The sequence below is a fragment of the Phodopus roborovskii genome, unplaced genomic scaffold (assembly GCF_943737965.1).
Source record: "Phodopus roborovskii unplaced genomic scaffold, PHOROB, whole genome shotgun sequence".
NCBI lineage: Eukaryota > Metazoa > Chordata > Mammalia > Rodentia > Cricetidae > Phodopus > Phodopus roborovskii.
The window spans coordinates 1,650,556-1,666,712 of record NW_026126446.1 but is presented as its reverse complement, the minus strand read 5'-3'; the positions used below and the strand labels follow the sequence as shown (position 1 = coordinate 1,666,712).

The window sequence follows — 16,157 nt, the reverse complement described above, 5'->3', positions numbered from 1 at the left end:
CTATAACAACAGCAATAATAGTAATCATGTGGAAAGCAATAGAGGACGATACCTGATGTGAACTAGTCTCCCCACATACATGCACTCTCATATATGAGTACACACACCTACATGTTGTGGGAACTCATTCTGCCTATAGCCTTGGGGTACCAGCTCTAGGGTGTGGTCTTTTCTGCTATATGACAACTAATAAGCTAGGGGAAGTCTCTCTCTCTCACACACACGCACATTCTCTCTTGCTCTCACTTGGACTTGGTGTGGTTGGAGACCAAGCAGTGGAGAGATGGTGGGGTTGTTTCTTTTGACCCCTGGGCAGAATGGCTGGATGAAGGCAGCAGGATCAGCAGCAGCATCTGCTTTGCTCTGTATCTGTGAGTTGTGTCTTTTCATTGTGGTTATTATACTCTTGTGGGCTCTCACATCATCTGGTGACCAAGGCAGGGCACCACATGTAGTTGGGAGTTTTTCCCTGTTTGTCTGGTCCTGCTGGACCTGTTTCTCTCTTGCCTGCTGGTCCCCACAGCCACTTATTAAATAATCATCCCTCCTGCCAGTTCCCAAGTACCCCCTCTAAGGCTTAATGTTAATTATAATTGTTTGACCAATGGCTCAGGCATATTACTGACTAGCCCTCACAACTAAATTAACCCTTTTTTTTTTTTAAACCAATCTGTGTATTGCCATGTGGCCGTGGCTTACTGGTAATGTTCTGGCATCTAACTCCTTCATCAGCTATATGGCATCTCTCTGATTCTGCCTTCTTTCTCTCCATAACTCATTTTTGGAGACAAAGGACATCCCACATCATATACATACATATATACAGAGAGAGAGAGAGAGAGAGAGAGAGAGAGAGAGAGAGAGAGAGAGAGAGAGAGAGAGAACTATTACATGTTAAAGGCCACAGGGAGGATGATTTCAGTGCACATCAGGGGCAGGGTGTACATGGAACCTAACCAACTACTGACATTTACAGATTTGCCCTCCAGTTGTGAGGACTCTTTATGCATGAGGATGGTTAGAAGGAGCCCTGCCAGCTCCTAGTTCCTTGCCTATGTCAGCCACCTTATCTACACAGGAGCCCTGGTCCAGAATCAGAAAAAAAAAGAAGCATGTTAACCAGCTCTGCTTTCTAATAAACCGCAAGCAGATGTCAGGGCCTGGGAGCCACACAGCTCCTAGTCCTTAACCCTAGAGAATTCTAGAGTCTGCTGGATTGAAGAAGAGGAATCTTGAGTTCCCTTCAGCTTCATCCAATTCCTTTCTGAGGAGGGCTGTTCCCCAGCAGGAGCGCTGAAGACCACAAGCAGCAGGGTTACTGAGTGGAGTTAAAAATTGTGATTGAGCCATTGCTTTGTGTGACTCTCTGCTTCCTGTGAAATCTGGCGCTGATGTGATGTCCCAAGCTGCTTTTCTTTCAGGAAACACTGCTCTCACCAGAGGAGTCTTCCAGTCTACTCAGCACAAACTCATAAACTAGCTTTCAGGCCTCCAGATGAGTTCAGTTCCTATGGGTTGTTAAGACGGGATTCTCAGTTCTTCTTGGAAAGCCAGTGCATTACAATCTCTGATCTACCACCATCAGCATCCAACCTTGGTGGAACCACACTGTTAGCAAAGCCATCCGTCATGCAGAGCTCAGATCCAACATCCCACAAGCCACAACATGACACCCCAGTGCTCAGAGCTGCAGGGGAGAAGGCAGGCAACACTGTCTGGATCTTCACAGGGTTCTCAGACCATCACTGGATGCTTCTCACTGCTTTTATTCCTCATGGAAACACCATGGAACAGTTGCTATTTTGAATCCTCCCTAAGAGGCAAGTTAAGTAAAGGCTAAAAGTTGAACATACAGGCTACACAAGCAGTATGGTTGACATGTGGGCAATCAGACCCAGGGCATCTGCTGTGATGGGTTTAATGTTTGTCTACAAGGTCTTTGATGCTCCCTCCTGTCTAAAAGTGGAGACTAGATTTGGAGAGATGGCTGGGTGGTTAAGAGTACATACTGCTCTTACAGAGGATGTGTTCCAGAGACAGCTCACAGTCACATGTGACTCCTGTCCCAGGGGATCCCCACCTCCTTCTGGCTTCTACAGGCACCTGCTCTCACATGCACATGCCCATACACATATACAAGTAGAGACTAGTTTATCTTTTCCGCTGTGGAGCGGACTTGGTGACTTGTAACTGAATGTGGTAGAATGACAGTGGGTAACTAGTGTAAGAATAGGATCTACCAGACATTAATGGTTCCTTTTTCTTGTTTCTTTCCCCTCCATCCCCACCCCCAGCTAAGTTGGTTTTTTAATTTATTTCATGGAATTGTGTGGCCAAGCTCTATGTGTAATGCATCATTCTTTAGCACATTTCATGGGATTGTGTAGCAAAGTACTACTATCTACTTAGAACATTTTTCCTTCTCCTGGAAATTCCAAACTCAATACCAATCACTCTCAGTAACCCTCTTCCCCAAGGCCCTGTCAAACAACTATTCTCTTTCTATTTCAATGGATTTGCCTATTCTGACAGTTCATATAAATGGAATCTTACAACATATGTGCTCTTGTGATTGGTTTCTTTTCACTTACCATAATGTTTCCAAGATTTATATATGCTGTAATACGTATCAATACTTTATTCCATTTATGGCCCAATAATATTCCACTGCATAGATATACCACATTTTCTTTACCCTTTCATTTTATGACAAGTATTTGGGTTATTTCTGTTTTGACGTTACTGTATCGTTTCTGTGAGCATTTATATACTAGTTGTTTTGTGCCCAACATACAAGCTTACACATATATTTGTAAGCATGTTTTTCATTCCTCTTAGATATACACCTCAGAGCGAAATTGCTAGGTCAAAAGTTAACTCCATCTTTAACTTTTCCTAAGTGGCCAAGATGTTTATATTCCTACTAACCATGTACAAATGTTCAAATTTTCCTTCATTGTCTCAACATTTATTATTTCTCTCTTTAATCACTTCTCTCATTGTGGGGGGGGTGTTCATTTGTTTGTTCCTTGTTTTGTTTTGTCCTGTTGCTTTTTGTTTATTTATTTTGACTTGTTTGGCTTTAGGGTTTGGAAATTTATTTTATTTATTTATTTTTTTGGTAGTAGAGATCAAACCTGGAAACTCATACATGCTAGGCAAATGCTTATCACTAAGCTACATCCCAAGTTCTTTTACTTTTTATTTGGGAACAAGGTCTCATTAAATTGCTAGGTTTGATTTCATTATGTAGCTCAGATGGGCCTTGAGCTTGCAACCCTCCCAAATTTGCCACCTCAGTAGCTGGAATGTACCACCAGATCCAGCTCTGGTTGGCACTTCTCTAATAGCCAATATCACTGAACATTTTTTCTCATGCTACTCACTGTTAGTATATCAGCTTTGGGGGGAAATGCCTATTCAAATCCTTTGTTTGTAAAAATAAATATCTAGAATATACAAAGAATTAAAAATATATCAAAAAAAAATCCCTGCCAATCAATTAATGGGCTCTCAAAAAGAAACACAAATGGCCCATATACATTTTTCAAACTGTACAGCATCCTTAGCCATCAGAGAAATACAAATTAAAACTACTTTGAGATTCTGCCTCACCCCAGACACAATAGTTTTCCAGAAAACAAAAGGCCAGCCTTGAACAAGACCATTTCTAAGGCTCACAGAACACTGCAGAGGGAAGGACAGAAGGAAAATAAGAGCCAGAATACAGGGAAGAGGGTTGGAAGATGCCATCCTCTGGGGCATACATGATCATTACAATCCTGAACTCGCAGTATCTGTAGATGCCTGCACCAGATCTACACAGATTCATACCGTCAGGCATGAATGGAAGTGAGGCTTAGGGGACCCTACCCTTCGCTGAAGAGCTATTTGTTACTGACAGATTCAGGGAGAGGGGGAAGCCATTGCCTTCAGTTGTGCCCATTGGGGACCCCACCAGGTTCCAATGGACAGTTCCAATCCAGTAGTCATACAGATGGCCCTGGTTAAACTAGATGAGTCACAAACCCAAACGTTATGAACCTAGGAGAAGACCAGGGTTGGTAGAGTGGGATTGATAGGTGGAAGGGAGATTAAAAAAAAAAAAAAAAAAAAAAACAAAAAAAAAACAAAACAAAACAAAAAAAAAAAAAAAAAAAAAAAAAAAAGCTGGATGGCAGTGGCACACACACCTTTAATCCCAGCACTTGGGAGGCAGAGGCAGGCAGCAGCTCTCTGTGAGTTCAAGGCCAGCCTGATCTAAGTTCCAGGACTGCCAGGACTGTTCCACAGAGAAATCCTGTCTTGAAAAACAAAACAAATACAATAGCCGGGAGGAGAGCGAAAGAGAGAGTAATCAGAATCCACTAATGCATGTATGAAATTGGCCAATAAGAAAATTAATCAATAAAAAAGAGAAAAGAAAACAAAGGGAACAGCAAATGCTGGCAGAGATGTGAAGAAAGAGGAAGGTTTATTCGCTGCTGGTGGGAGTATAAAGCACTACCTCCATTGTGGAGACCAGCATGGAGGTTTCTGATATTAAAAACAGACTTACCAGATCCCCAGAATACCACTTCTGGCATACACCCAGAGGACTCTACTTCCTACCACAGAGACACTTGCATATCTGTTTTTGTTGCTCGATTCACAATAGCAAGGAAATGAAATCAGCCTAGATGTCCACCAAGAAAGGAATAGATAATGAAAACATGGTATGTGTACACAATACAATTGTACTCGACAGAAAGAAAAACGAATTTATGAAAATTGCAAGAAAATGGATGGCTCGGAAAAATCATTCTACAGAGTACTGTAACTAAGATTCAGAGGAACTCGCTCCTTCTCTTATGCAGATCCTGGCTTTCTGTGTGTGTGTGCGTGCGTGCGTGCGTGCGTGTGCGCACGCGCATGCGCACTCATGCTTGTGTGCGTGAACACGTGAGGGCACGCATGTATGTGAATATATATGTGAGCATGTGTGTGGATATAGGTCATGAAACTAGACCAAGAACCATGAGGAAGGAAGAAAGATGAAGGGTGGGCAGGTAATAGAATATCTGTGACTAGGAGTGGAAGGGCACGTGGGAAAGGAGCAGGACAGCAGGGAGATGGGGAGGAGAAGGGGGGAGGGTCAACAAAATAAAATTGTCTTCAAAAGTCTCACTTTAGAAAAACATACAAATGAGTAAGTAAATAAATAGTAAATATGCCTATCAGATGGCCATAAACATGACTCAGTCAATTCGAGTGCTTGCCAGGCCCACTGACAGTCTGAGTTCGGTCCCAGAACCCACAGTGAAAGAAAGGAGAGAGCCAGCTCCTGAAAATGTCCTCTGACTTCTATATATGCACTGTGTCATACAGATTCTCTTTCTCCCTCTCTCTCACACACACACACATACACAGAGAGAGAGAGAGTTCATACATGCACACACAATAATAATAATAATAAACAAAAAAATTTAAATGTTTAAACCACCGAAAACTCCCGTGTCCATTTTGAATTGGTTCTTTGTCCTTTCTAGGGTCTTTCTCACTTTCACATTTGCGTGGCTCGCTCAGGAAGAAGCCAGCTGCCAGGGGCCTGTGCAAAGCCCAACAGCCCTGTGAAGAGGACAAAGTGATGAAAGACAGAAGTCTCCTAACAATGGGTAGCAGGGAATGGAGGCCTCCTGCCAGGAGTCACGTGAATAAACCCTCTCCGGGAGGGACCTCCAGCTGCTTAATACCTTCAGATAACAGAGTCCCAGACTAACATCTTGGCTTCCCGCCCTTTGAGAAACCCTGAGAAAAACCATTCCTCTCAGCTGCTTCCAAGCTCCCGACTCATACCAACAGCGACATACAAGTTGTTCAGTTTAGCTAACAAACGCTGGAATGAATTGCCTCCACAATTAGGGCAATTGAGTCTGATCTCAATTCTGAGTGAATTTTTTTGGTAAGAATTGAAGAAGAAAAAAAAAATAAGTGTTAAAAATACTAAATACTATTATAACTAAGAACGGAAGACTTTTTGTATTTTAAGGTCTGATTTTCTTAATAAAAAGTACTGAGAGAGGGGCTGAGGAGACAGCCCTGTGGGCAAAGCTCCAGTTGTCCAAGCATGAAAATCAGAGTTCAGATCCCCAGAGCCTACATAAAAAAAACCAGGCAGGCTTGGTTGCTGCCTATAATCCCAGAATTTGAGAGGCAGAGACAGAAGATCTCTGGCAAGCTAGCTAGCTAGACTAGCCAAGCTCTGTGAGCATTCCTCGGTTCAGCCAAAGACCTTGCTTCAATAAAGTGGAGAGCAACTGAGGAAGACAACCAGTGCCACATTTGGGCCTACATACATGTACACACATATGTACACACACATGCACACACACACACTGTACACATGCAAAACAAAGTGATCAATTGTAACTATTCCTGCTTGAACTAGAATGCAGAACTGTCCACTCTAAGCCAGGACAACCCACACATTTGCTCAATATTTCGTCCTCACAGCAAACGGTTTTCTACCATACTCATTTCTACACACTGTTATTGTGTGTAGAAAAGTCATGTCATTCTGCCTTTTGTGATTTTTTTCCTTTCATTTTACTACAATTACTTCTTAATCATACATAAAAGGCATATAATTTTAGTCTCAAAATGTCTATTTACAACAGTTTGTGAACCACTCATATCCATATCTGTCTCACACTACAACCTTTTTGTCCATAGTTATTCTACAACAACGGATATCTCTTATATACATACTGACAGCTTTATGACACACAAGGGAATTCATCATTTATTTTCATGCAGTTTTACACTGGCATTATTTTTTAAGTGTCCGAATAACATTTTCAGGGGTACACACTTAGGGCAGAAAACACTAGATAAGGAGCGTGTAACTGTGAACAAAGCGTGGGTTTGGGGGTCTGTAAGACCTGGAGTGATACTCCAACTCCACCAGTCTACAGTGGGAATTACCACCATAACACACTTCCAATTCATGTGTAAAGTACCCAGTATGCAATGACACTACCACCGAAATGACAAGGGAGAGAGGGAAAAGAAAAAAGACAGAAAACATCTTGGGGGAGAGGACTGGAGGAACAGCTCACAACTTTCTGTAACTCTAGTTCCAAGGGTTCCCACATGGTCGTCTGGCCTCCACAAGCACATGCATGCACATGGTACACATAAACACATGCAAGCACACACACATACATAAAACAAATAAACACTTTTTTTTTTTTTTTTTACTCTCTGAAGCTAGAAAGGTAGCTCGTGGGTATGGCATTTGCTGCAGAGGCTGAGGGCCTGAGTCTGACATGTGAGTCCCACATGGTAGGAGAGAGCTGACTCCCACAAGTTAGTTACCCTCTGACCTCCATGTACATGCCCGGACGCCATAGTACACAGCGTGGAGTGGCAAACACAGATCTGTGGAAGCCTGGCATTAAGGCTAATTTTCTACAGTTGTCTCCGATTTCTGGTAATGAAGAGGTGAACAGGGTTTCTGCCTGGCTTTTAGAGCTCAAGAAACAGGGTTGGAGACCAGAAGTCACTGGATAAAACATGAGGCTCCTTTGAATCCCTACTTTTTCCATTGGCATTCCAAAGGGCTGCGCCTTTAAAACAGGATAAACTGCAACCAGGCACAAATCCTCAAAGAATGGCAGCTCAATTTCAAGTAGTCTCAGTCCCTGACATTGAATCAAATGAATGCCAAGAGCCAGGCACAGGACATGGCCCTGTTGTGAGTTCAAGTTCAACCTTGGCTGTGTAGCAAGTTGAGACTCAACATGGGCAGCATAGCAAGACACTGTCTATTAAAAGAAAGGCAGTCCTGGGCTGCCAGTGAGTCTAGCACCTAAGAGGCAAAAGAAGAGACATTTTTGTAACCTCTGAATGCTGAGAAAAGATAACACCTCCATGCCTGCATTTCACAGCAGACTGACACCTAAAGAATGAAGACACAGGACAGGAAGTCAAAGAATGGATGGGCCAAGCAAAGGATGGGCCTGAGGAGCTATGTCAATGCCAAGAAACGTGGACTGAAGCTCTACTAGAAATTAAGAGAAGACTTATAACAACCAAAGGCTTCATAAATAAAAGTTTCCACTCCCCAGAAAAGGAATAATTATAAACCTGTATGTTCTTAACATAACTTCAAAATGCATAAAGCAAAGGCTGACAATAATGATGACAGACTGACAAGTTTATAACTATAGTAGGAATCCTTCTCTTGATAACTGACAGAATAAACAGAAAATAACAAAGATGCAGAATACTGGAACAACACGATGAGCAAGTCTGACCTGAGGCGACATAGTAGGAGAATACTGCACCCACCAACTGCAAGATTCTCTTCAAGAACACCCAGGCTCTTATAATATAGGATGGTCTACTGGCCAGCAAGCAAATCTCAGTGAATTAAAAAGAACTGAAAGACTCAGAGGATGGTCTCTGACCAGAACACAAAATAAACAATGAAAACATTGCCAAAGCTGGGCTCAGTGGCACCTGCCTGTAATCCCAGCATCCGGAAGGCAGAGACAGATTTGTAAATTTGAGGTCTGCCTGAGATATATAATGCAGCAACAGCTTGTCTTAATAAAAACAGGACCTGGGATAAGTCTCAAAACAGTAGCAGTGCTGGTTATGTGTGAGGACCAAAGTTTGGTTTGGATCTCTGGCACCCCATGAAAGCCATATGCTTGCCTGAGTGTGTATGTGTGTGTGTGTGTGTGTGTGAGAGAGAGAGAGAGAGAGAGAGAGAGAGAGAGAGAGTAGGTGTATGTGTGTGAGAATGTGTGTGAGTGTGTATGTGTGGTGAGTGTGTATGTGTGTGTATGCGTATGTATGTGTGTGAGTGTGTGTTTGTGTGTGAGTGTATGTGTATGTGAGTGTATGTGTGAGTGTGTATGAGTGTGTGTGAGTGTGTATCTGAGTGTGTATGAGTGTATGTGTGTGAGTGTGTGTTTGTGTGTGAGTGTATGTGTATGTGAGTGTATGTGTGAGTGTGTGTGAGTGTGTATCTGAGTGTGTATGTGTGTATGAGTGTATGTGTGTGAGTGTGTATATAAATGTATTGTGAGTGTGGTATGTGAGTGTATATATAAATGTATTGTGAGTGTGGTGTGTGAGTGTGTATGTGAGTGTATGTGTGTATGTGTGTGTATAAGTGTATTGTGAGTGTGTGTAAGAGTGTGTGTGAGTATGTATGTGTGTGTGAGTGTTTGTGCATGTGTGTGTGTCCATACAGGTACTTAATATAAACACAGGGATGCTTTTCTGCATGAGTGTCAAACATCATATTTTAAAAGGCTGGAAAATAATATATGGAAGAACTGAAACAGAACAAGGAGCTAGAAATGGACAGCAACACTGAGGAATTTCTCAGTACTCCCAAGCAGATGGGCTGCAAATGACAGGAAAACAAATGGTCGCTGAGGACTCTGCCCAGCAAATTATGAGCTCTGGAGAAATGGATGGGTTTCCTGAGCCAAGTGTAATGAGTCTGCCAGGCTCGGGGCAACAGGACTAGAAACAAGGGCTGATGGCAGTTGGCAGGGACGCATCAATGGCCTCCAGTTCAGAGCCCTGACCTTGCTCTGCACAACACAGGGAGCAGCTGGTGGGCATCTGTCCTGAGCATCATTCTCAGAACAAAACCAGATTCAGTTTCTCTGTGGCTTCAAAGAGAGGCAGACCACGGGAAGGCAGAGCCCTGGTCAATACCACGACCATAACAAACATGGCAAAAGAGAATGGGCAGCAAATGTGTGCCATCCCTCAGTCCTCTCTGCCTTCAGAAGCATGTTTCCCTCTGCTGAGCCAGCCTACCTTGAGACTGTTCTCGTAGCTGTCACCTTTCAGGTTCAGTGCGAATGACATTTCTAAAGAGTTATGGGTGCTATCATCCATGCCCATAGCTACCTTCAGCCTTCAGAACACATCTCCTGTCTGCCCATCATCTCTCAGCCCAGATACCCTGGAGGAAAGGTACCCTGTGCTCTCTCCTGACCGCTTGCCAGTTCCAGGATGCTAGAAACCCCAGGGACAGTGATGATGTGGCTTATTGGGCAAGATAAAAATGTAGTATCCTTTCAAGAAGGCTTTCTGTAAATTTCCACCAGTTTTATGAATTGGATTTTTTTTTATATAAAATAACTGTGCCTAAAATTCATACAGAAATCCCATGAACCCAGAACAACCACAACAACACTGAAGAAGAAGAAAATTAAAGAATTTATGCTTTGAGGTTTCAAAACTTACTACAAAGCAACAGTAATCAAGTCAGCGTGGTATGTGGATGGTGCCAACAAAACAAATCAGAAGGTCCAAAAATAAAACCACAGAGTACTTGGCAACAATAGCAAGAAAAACAAAAATAACAAAATAGAAAACAAAAAAAAAAACAACTAACCCTGCTTTACAAAACATTTTTAAGTGTTTGTTTATTGTATGTGCCCTGTACGCGTACATGCAAAGGACAATGGAGGATGTAAGCTGCTCTCCTTTATTGCTCCCTCTCTTGTTCCCTTGAGAGAGAGTGTCTCTCACTGAACTGGAGCTTCCAATTTTTGTTGTGGTTCTGCTTTGTGTTGTTGTGCTGTGTTTAAGATAGAGTCTTTCTGTATAGTCCTGGTTGTCTTGGAACTCACCCTGTAGACCAGACTGGCCGTCCTCAAACTGTCAGAGACCTGCCTGACTCTGCCTCCAGAGTGCTGGGACTAAAGATGTGCAGACAATGTCAGTTTTGTTGAGGATCTTTTGTGGCTAAGCTGGCAACCAGCGAGGCCTGGTGATCTTCTTGCCTCCATGTCACACCCCCATCGCCCGGTGCTGGGGTTATAGGTACACATAGTGTCATGCCTAAGACACACATGATGGAAGAAGGGAACCAACTTCTACAAGTTGTCCTCAGACCTCCACACTTGTGCTATGGCAATGTGCACACACACAATAAATACATGTAAAAATACTTTTAAATGGAGTACTGCTATGTGCTACAACATGAACATACCTTGAAAACACAAGTGAAAGGAGTCAGTCATAGAAAAACACAGCATCCATTTTATATAAAATCCCCCCAACATGACATGTATCAAGGCAGAAAATATAGTAGTGATTGCTTGGGGTTGGGGATGAGGAAGGGATGGGGGACTGGAGATAATAAGCTAAAGGGCACATTCTCTATTAGAAACATTCAAAATTAATTACAGTAATAGTTGCATAACTCTACAAATATACTCAGAACCGTGAAGTTGCATACATCCAACGAGTGAACCGTGTGCTTATGAGTTATGTCTCAGCAGAACTCTTACCAAAGAATTAACAAATACCCTAATCAAAATAAGATCAAAACGATCCTGGAAGATACAACCATGAACACCCACAATGACTTCTTCACACAACACCAAATTATAATAAAGAAGGACTAGCTGGGTCCAGTCCTCAGCTTGTATACACCTTCGCTTGAAGTCCGCTAAATTCTCAGAAGCAATGAAGCAGTCAGTGAGTGTTACTTAACCTGCCCCTTCTTGGGAAACAGGGGTAGTACTCATGATACCCACTCTGTGTGGGGGAAGGGGGGAGAGAGACTCTTCTTCCTGTAGGGAATTCTGACTGAAATATTTTTTTCCCTTTGTGTTTCCAAAGATGCTTTTACCTCCTCTAAATGTTTGCAGCAGTTCCTCCGAGGTAATGCCCACTGCTGAAGGCCAGCAGCTACCAGGTATGTTGGGGGATAGGCCAAGAAACTAAGCAAAAATATTTTGCTACCACATTGGCTACCAAAACTGACCTGGAATCCATGGCTTTCAAGTCTGGATTATGTTCAAAATACCCCTAGGAGGTTTTTTTAAAGGTTACTCATTATTATTAAGGCCTACTATTGGGGAGAGGATCCTGGGAATCTGTGTGTTGGGGTGGGACATATCCCAGTAGGGTAGAACATTTGCCTACTGTTGGAACCACCACAACATTAAGTCCAGAACTGTTCTTGGTCTTGTTTGGTAACCACTAACAAGAATCACCATGAACCCATAAGCAAAGATCATTCAGTGCCCACACAATTAGCAGCCCAACAATAAGGTCACCATGGCAAATGGCACCCAGGAAACAGAACTATTACTGGAAACATTTCCCAAGCATTCAAATAAGTGTCCAAAGGACCCAAAAAGAAACTGCGTCAAACAAGTAGGCATATCCCCTTTCTTCCCAGTTCCTGCCGGCCTCCTGCACACTCACTCAGGTGACAGTCACAGGTCCAGGCAGTCTATTCATTTGATAGCCATTATTCCTAACCCGGAAGCCATGGCCAAGTTGGAGGATCCACACCCTGCTAGGACTGGACCCTTCCTGCCCCAGTCTGGAGGAGAGATTAGCTGAACAAAAGAACACAGAGTGAATGCAGAGTAGTCACAGCACACCAGCTGCAACAGGGACTGTGTTTCAAAACTGTACACACAGAACGATGTCAATTTTGGTAAAAATAGGAAGGAGCCGGTGGGGATACCTAGAGAATGCAAACTAAAGTGGTTATATTAACTTTTGAATGGGGACCTGAAAAGGGCTATGGCTCCCTGGCCCTCTGAGCTGGAACTCTCCCTGGTTTCAGAGAGCTATATGTCCCACTGGGATCAGTAGGATTGGCTTGTAGGGTTTGGGAACTTTAAATGAAACCATTCAGGTGACACACTGGGGATATGTCATGCACCAAGTAAGTGCACAACAAAGGCATGGCTAGTAAACTCCTCCAGCACCAGGACCAGTGAAGTTCAAGCAAGCAGACTGCAGCCCCATCTCTAGGAGTTCAACCTGCAGATTTTCCATTCTCCCCCTCTGCGTCCCTGGAGTGGGTTGAGAGGGGAGCAAACTGGAAGAGCCAAATGTGTTGTACTGGAAAAGCTGGAGAGCAGGGAAGCCAAGAACCCTCTTGAAGGCCCAATTCGTTGTGTGTTCTGCCTTTGAAATCTGGGGAAAGTCTGCTTCTTTTGCAGTAACCACTCCCGCTTCATAAAGACATTATATGCAGGTTAAATGAGCATCGGTGGGAAGGCTTGCACTCAGGTATCAAGCCCACCGCTGACTAGGGAAAGACCCTCCTCTCAGTTGTTCTGACTTTGCAGAGGAGGAACAAGCCCTTCCTGGCATGGAGGAAATGAAGAGCTCTGCGGGTCTGCACTCTAGGAAAGGGGTGTAATCCATACTGTGTTTCCTTGGAAGCCCAGGTTTGCACAGCTGCTGTCCAGCTGGGATTTGGAGGAACAGAAAGTCTGCAACTTTGGGATTTCTAGGGCCTACTGTCCCTTTCTGTTCACCTCAGCACTAATGTGCTCCTAAGGTCTGTCTTGGAGAAGAGTTGGTTCCTGTCTCCATTGACTGTGAGTTAGATATCCAATGGGGAGAAGTTAGATTACAGCTCCAAAGTGGACCCACAAGATAGCAAGGCCACCTGAACTGAACTCTTCCCATCTAGTCCCTGATCCAAAGGAAGCAGGTGATTGAGCTGAGCTGACACAGTAACTAGACCCTGATTTAACCTGAGAGCTGGCTAAAGGGGAGATCCCTGGTTACAAGGCAGGCCTCTGAAAGATGAACTGGGGCATGATTATTCCAGCCAAGTGAGGCAGAACCAACTGCAGCTGGCGGCGGCGGCCTGCAGCAGGTGGTGTCCACTGACCTGCTGAGCCTAGAGGAAGGGGTCAGAGAAGGTGTCCGAACGAAAAGAGCACCTGCTCCTAGCCTCCCTGTCATGGTGGGCTCTTGCCTTTCTGGCTTGGATTGCCAAGAAACCAGTCCATTGGCAGACCAGCCCAGAGGCACTTACCAAAGGTGGTGAGATAGAAGGACAAGTTCGGGTGGGCGCGCCGGCTCCCGAGGGAGACGCGGTGCAGGGAGCGCTCCATGGCGATCCCGCTGCGGCCAGGGCAGGAGGGCCTGTCCCCAGGCGATAGCTGTGTGGCTGCAGGTAACCCAGGCAGCAGTCTCAGCCGTCCCCCCTCGCGCGGGCGTCTCCCCGGCGGCGGGCGGGATCCCGGGCCGGCTGCACCGCGCGTTGGAACGGCCGGGCGCGCCAGCCCCTGATTGGCCCGCGCTGGTTTGAATGGGGAGCTTTCCACCTGACCTAGCTGACGCGGGCCAGCTCGGGGGAGGCGTGGGCTCCTGGAGAACGGAGGACTGCCACTAGCCACCAGAGGTGGCTCCTTCCCGGGTGATCCCTCAGGAACCCTAGCCCCAGCACCCGCACCCCAAGCTGCAGGTGCCAACCCAACTATGGCCCTGCCGCCCGCCCGGCTGGCCCACTTGGGCAAGCTTGGCCTGCTCACCCAGCTCCCCCAGGCTGTAATTAGTTAGGTTTGTAACCTGCTTTGAAGCTCAGACCTGTAATCGCCAGACCAACCTAGAGCAAAGGAAGGAGTGCCTGCCCTCCGGAGTGGGCCATGAGGGCATGGGATCAGGGAACATAAAACTGCACATATTCAGGCTGCCCACACCAGGCTGCAGCCTGGATCACTCTCTTGAGCCTCCTTTTGCATGAGAGCAACTTGGCAAAGGTCTAAAGAGGAGCAGCTTGCTCCATCCAGCCTCGGGGCTTCCCATCTGCAGCCTAGCGACATCAGACAGAAGAACAAGCCTCGCCATCTGCAGACACAGTGCAGGGTAGGGCCTTTCAATCTTCCCAACCTGGCACAGGAAGCCAGATAGAAGGAAGGTCAACCCTTGCATGGATTTGTCTGCAAACATTCATGAGACACCTCGAGGGATCAGTTTCACACCAAGACATCTGCTCTGCAAATCTCTGCTGCCACCGTGGGAAGAAAGCTGTTGGTCTCATGTAATCCTAAAAATGGGAAGTGTTAAGAGTTTGTTTCTGGTCCCGACTTCATTGCCAGTGGATATTTGTGGCTCTGTGAGCCACTCAAGACAAGACCAGGGACATGCAAGGGACCGAGCTGAGCAATTCACGCACATGTCATTTAGACTTCACAGTTAACCTAAAAAGTATTCGCTCCAATTTGTCAAAGAGAAATATGAGCCTCAGGCAGAAAGGGAAGGCAGCTTGCCCAAGACTTGCAGAGCTAGAAACAGACAGAACTGAAATTTAAACTCAAGCCTGTCTGCCTCCGAAGACCGTTACCCTTTGTTCCTCCATAGCCTCCGCACATGCTATATAGCCAAGAGCAGGTGTGGACAATAGACCTGCATTTATGACAACAAGAAATTGGATATCATAAGTTCAGCCGGCCATGGGGGTTGAGTTGGGTGAGGAGAACTGAGCAGAAACTAGAGAAGCCTACCTGAGATCAGCAAATACATGGTCAAGTGCAAATGAGCCACACGCCATAAAGCCCAGTGCATTATTTGACCCCTGGTATTTTCTGAAGCCCTGTCCTGTTCTTTACCTCTACCCCATTCCCCTGAGCCGTGAATACCACCCTTAGCAGGAACAGTCCATCCTCCTAGTCCTAACCCACTGGCAGACAGACTTACCTGCACCCTGGACCTGGGCACGCCGGATCCTCCTCCTAGGTGGGTAGGTCTGGGTGCAGGCATCTTTTCTGGACAAGAAAGCATCCTGCTGTGGCCACTCCATGCAGCCAGAGAAAATGGACAGCTCTAGCTTAAAAAGAAGGGCACAAACAGGGAACTGAGTTCCAAAGTGCTGCAGACCTGCAAGAGTGAGAGGAAAACAGAAGTTAGATACGACCCCTGCAAGGAGTGTGCAGTCCCAGTGAGAGCTATATATGTTACATCATGTAACATCATGTCATACAAATATTCCAACTCCATGTAAGTGAACACACATGCATACATATATACACAGAGACATTACACATGCTCCTCATGCACAGACACAAGAACACACATAAATACCATACAAGCATATGCAAAACACACTTCAATATACCACCTACACATACCATATCCATAGGAATAGATCGATTATAGCCTGGCTTCATAAGAATCAGATGTACCTGAGTTTAAAAAGGAGGGGCTAGAAAGACTGATTTGGGAACATTTCACACATACTAACACAGAGTAACAAGTCTTCTTGCCCAATAGCCAAAATATTTTTGAAAAAAATAATAGGATAGGATGCTTAGAATGCCATGATGGTTAATTTTAGCTGTAAATTTGACCAGACTGGGATCAGCTGGGAAAGGAGT

At 44.9% G+C, this 16,157-nt stretch overlaps 1 protein-coding gene across 1 annotated transcript in view; it reads right to left on the bottom strand.

The window, feature by feature from the left end:
* Window positions 1-13,912, bottom strand: part of Rgs3 (regulator of G protein signaling 3) — a 117,042-nt gene extending 103,130 nt beyond the window's left edge. The window contains exon 1 of the mRNA XM_051187947.1: window positions 13,817-13,912. Coding sequence (XP_051043904.1) covers window positions 13,817-13,895 — 79 coding nt within the window. The 5' untranslated portion in view covers window positions 13,896-13,912. The remainder of the gene's footprint in view (window positions 1-13,816) is intronic.
* Between the last annotated feature and the right edge of the window lie 2,245 nt (window positions 13,913-16,157).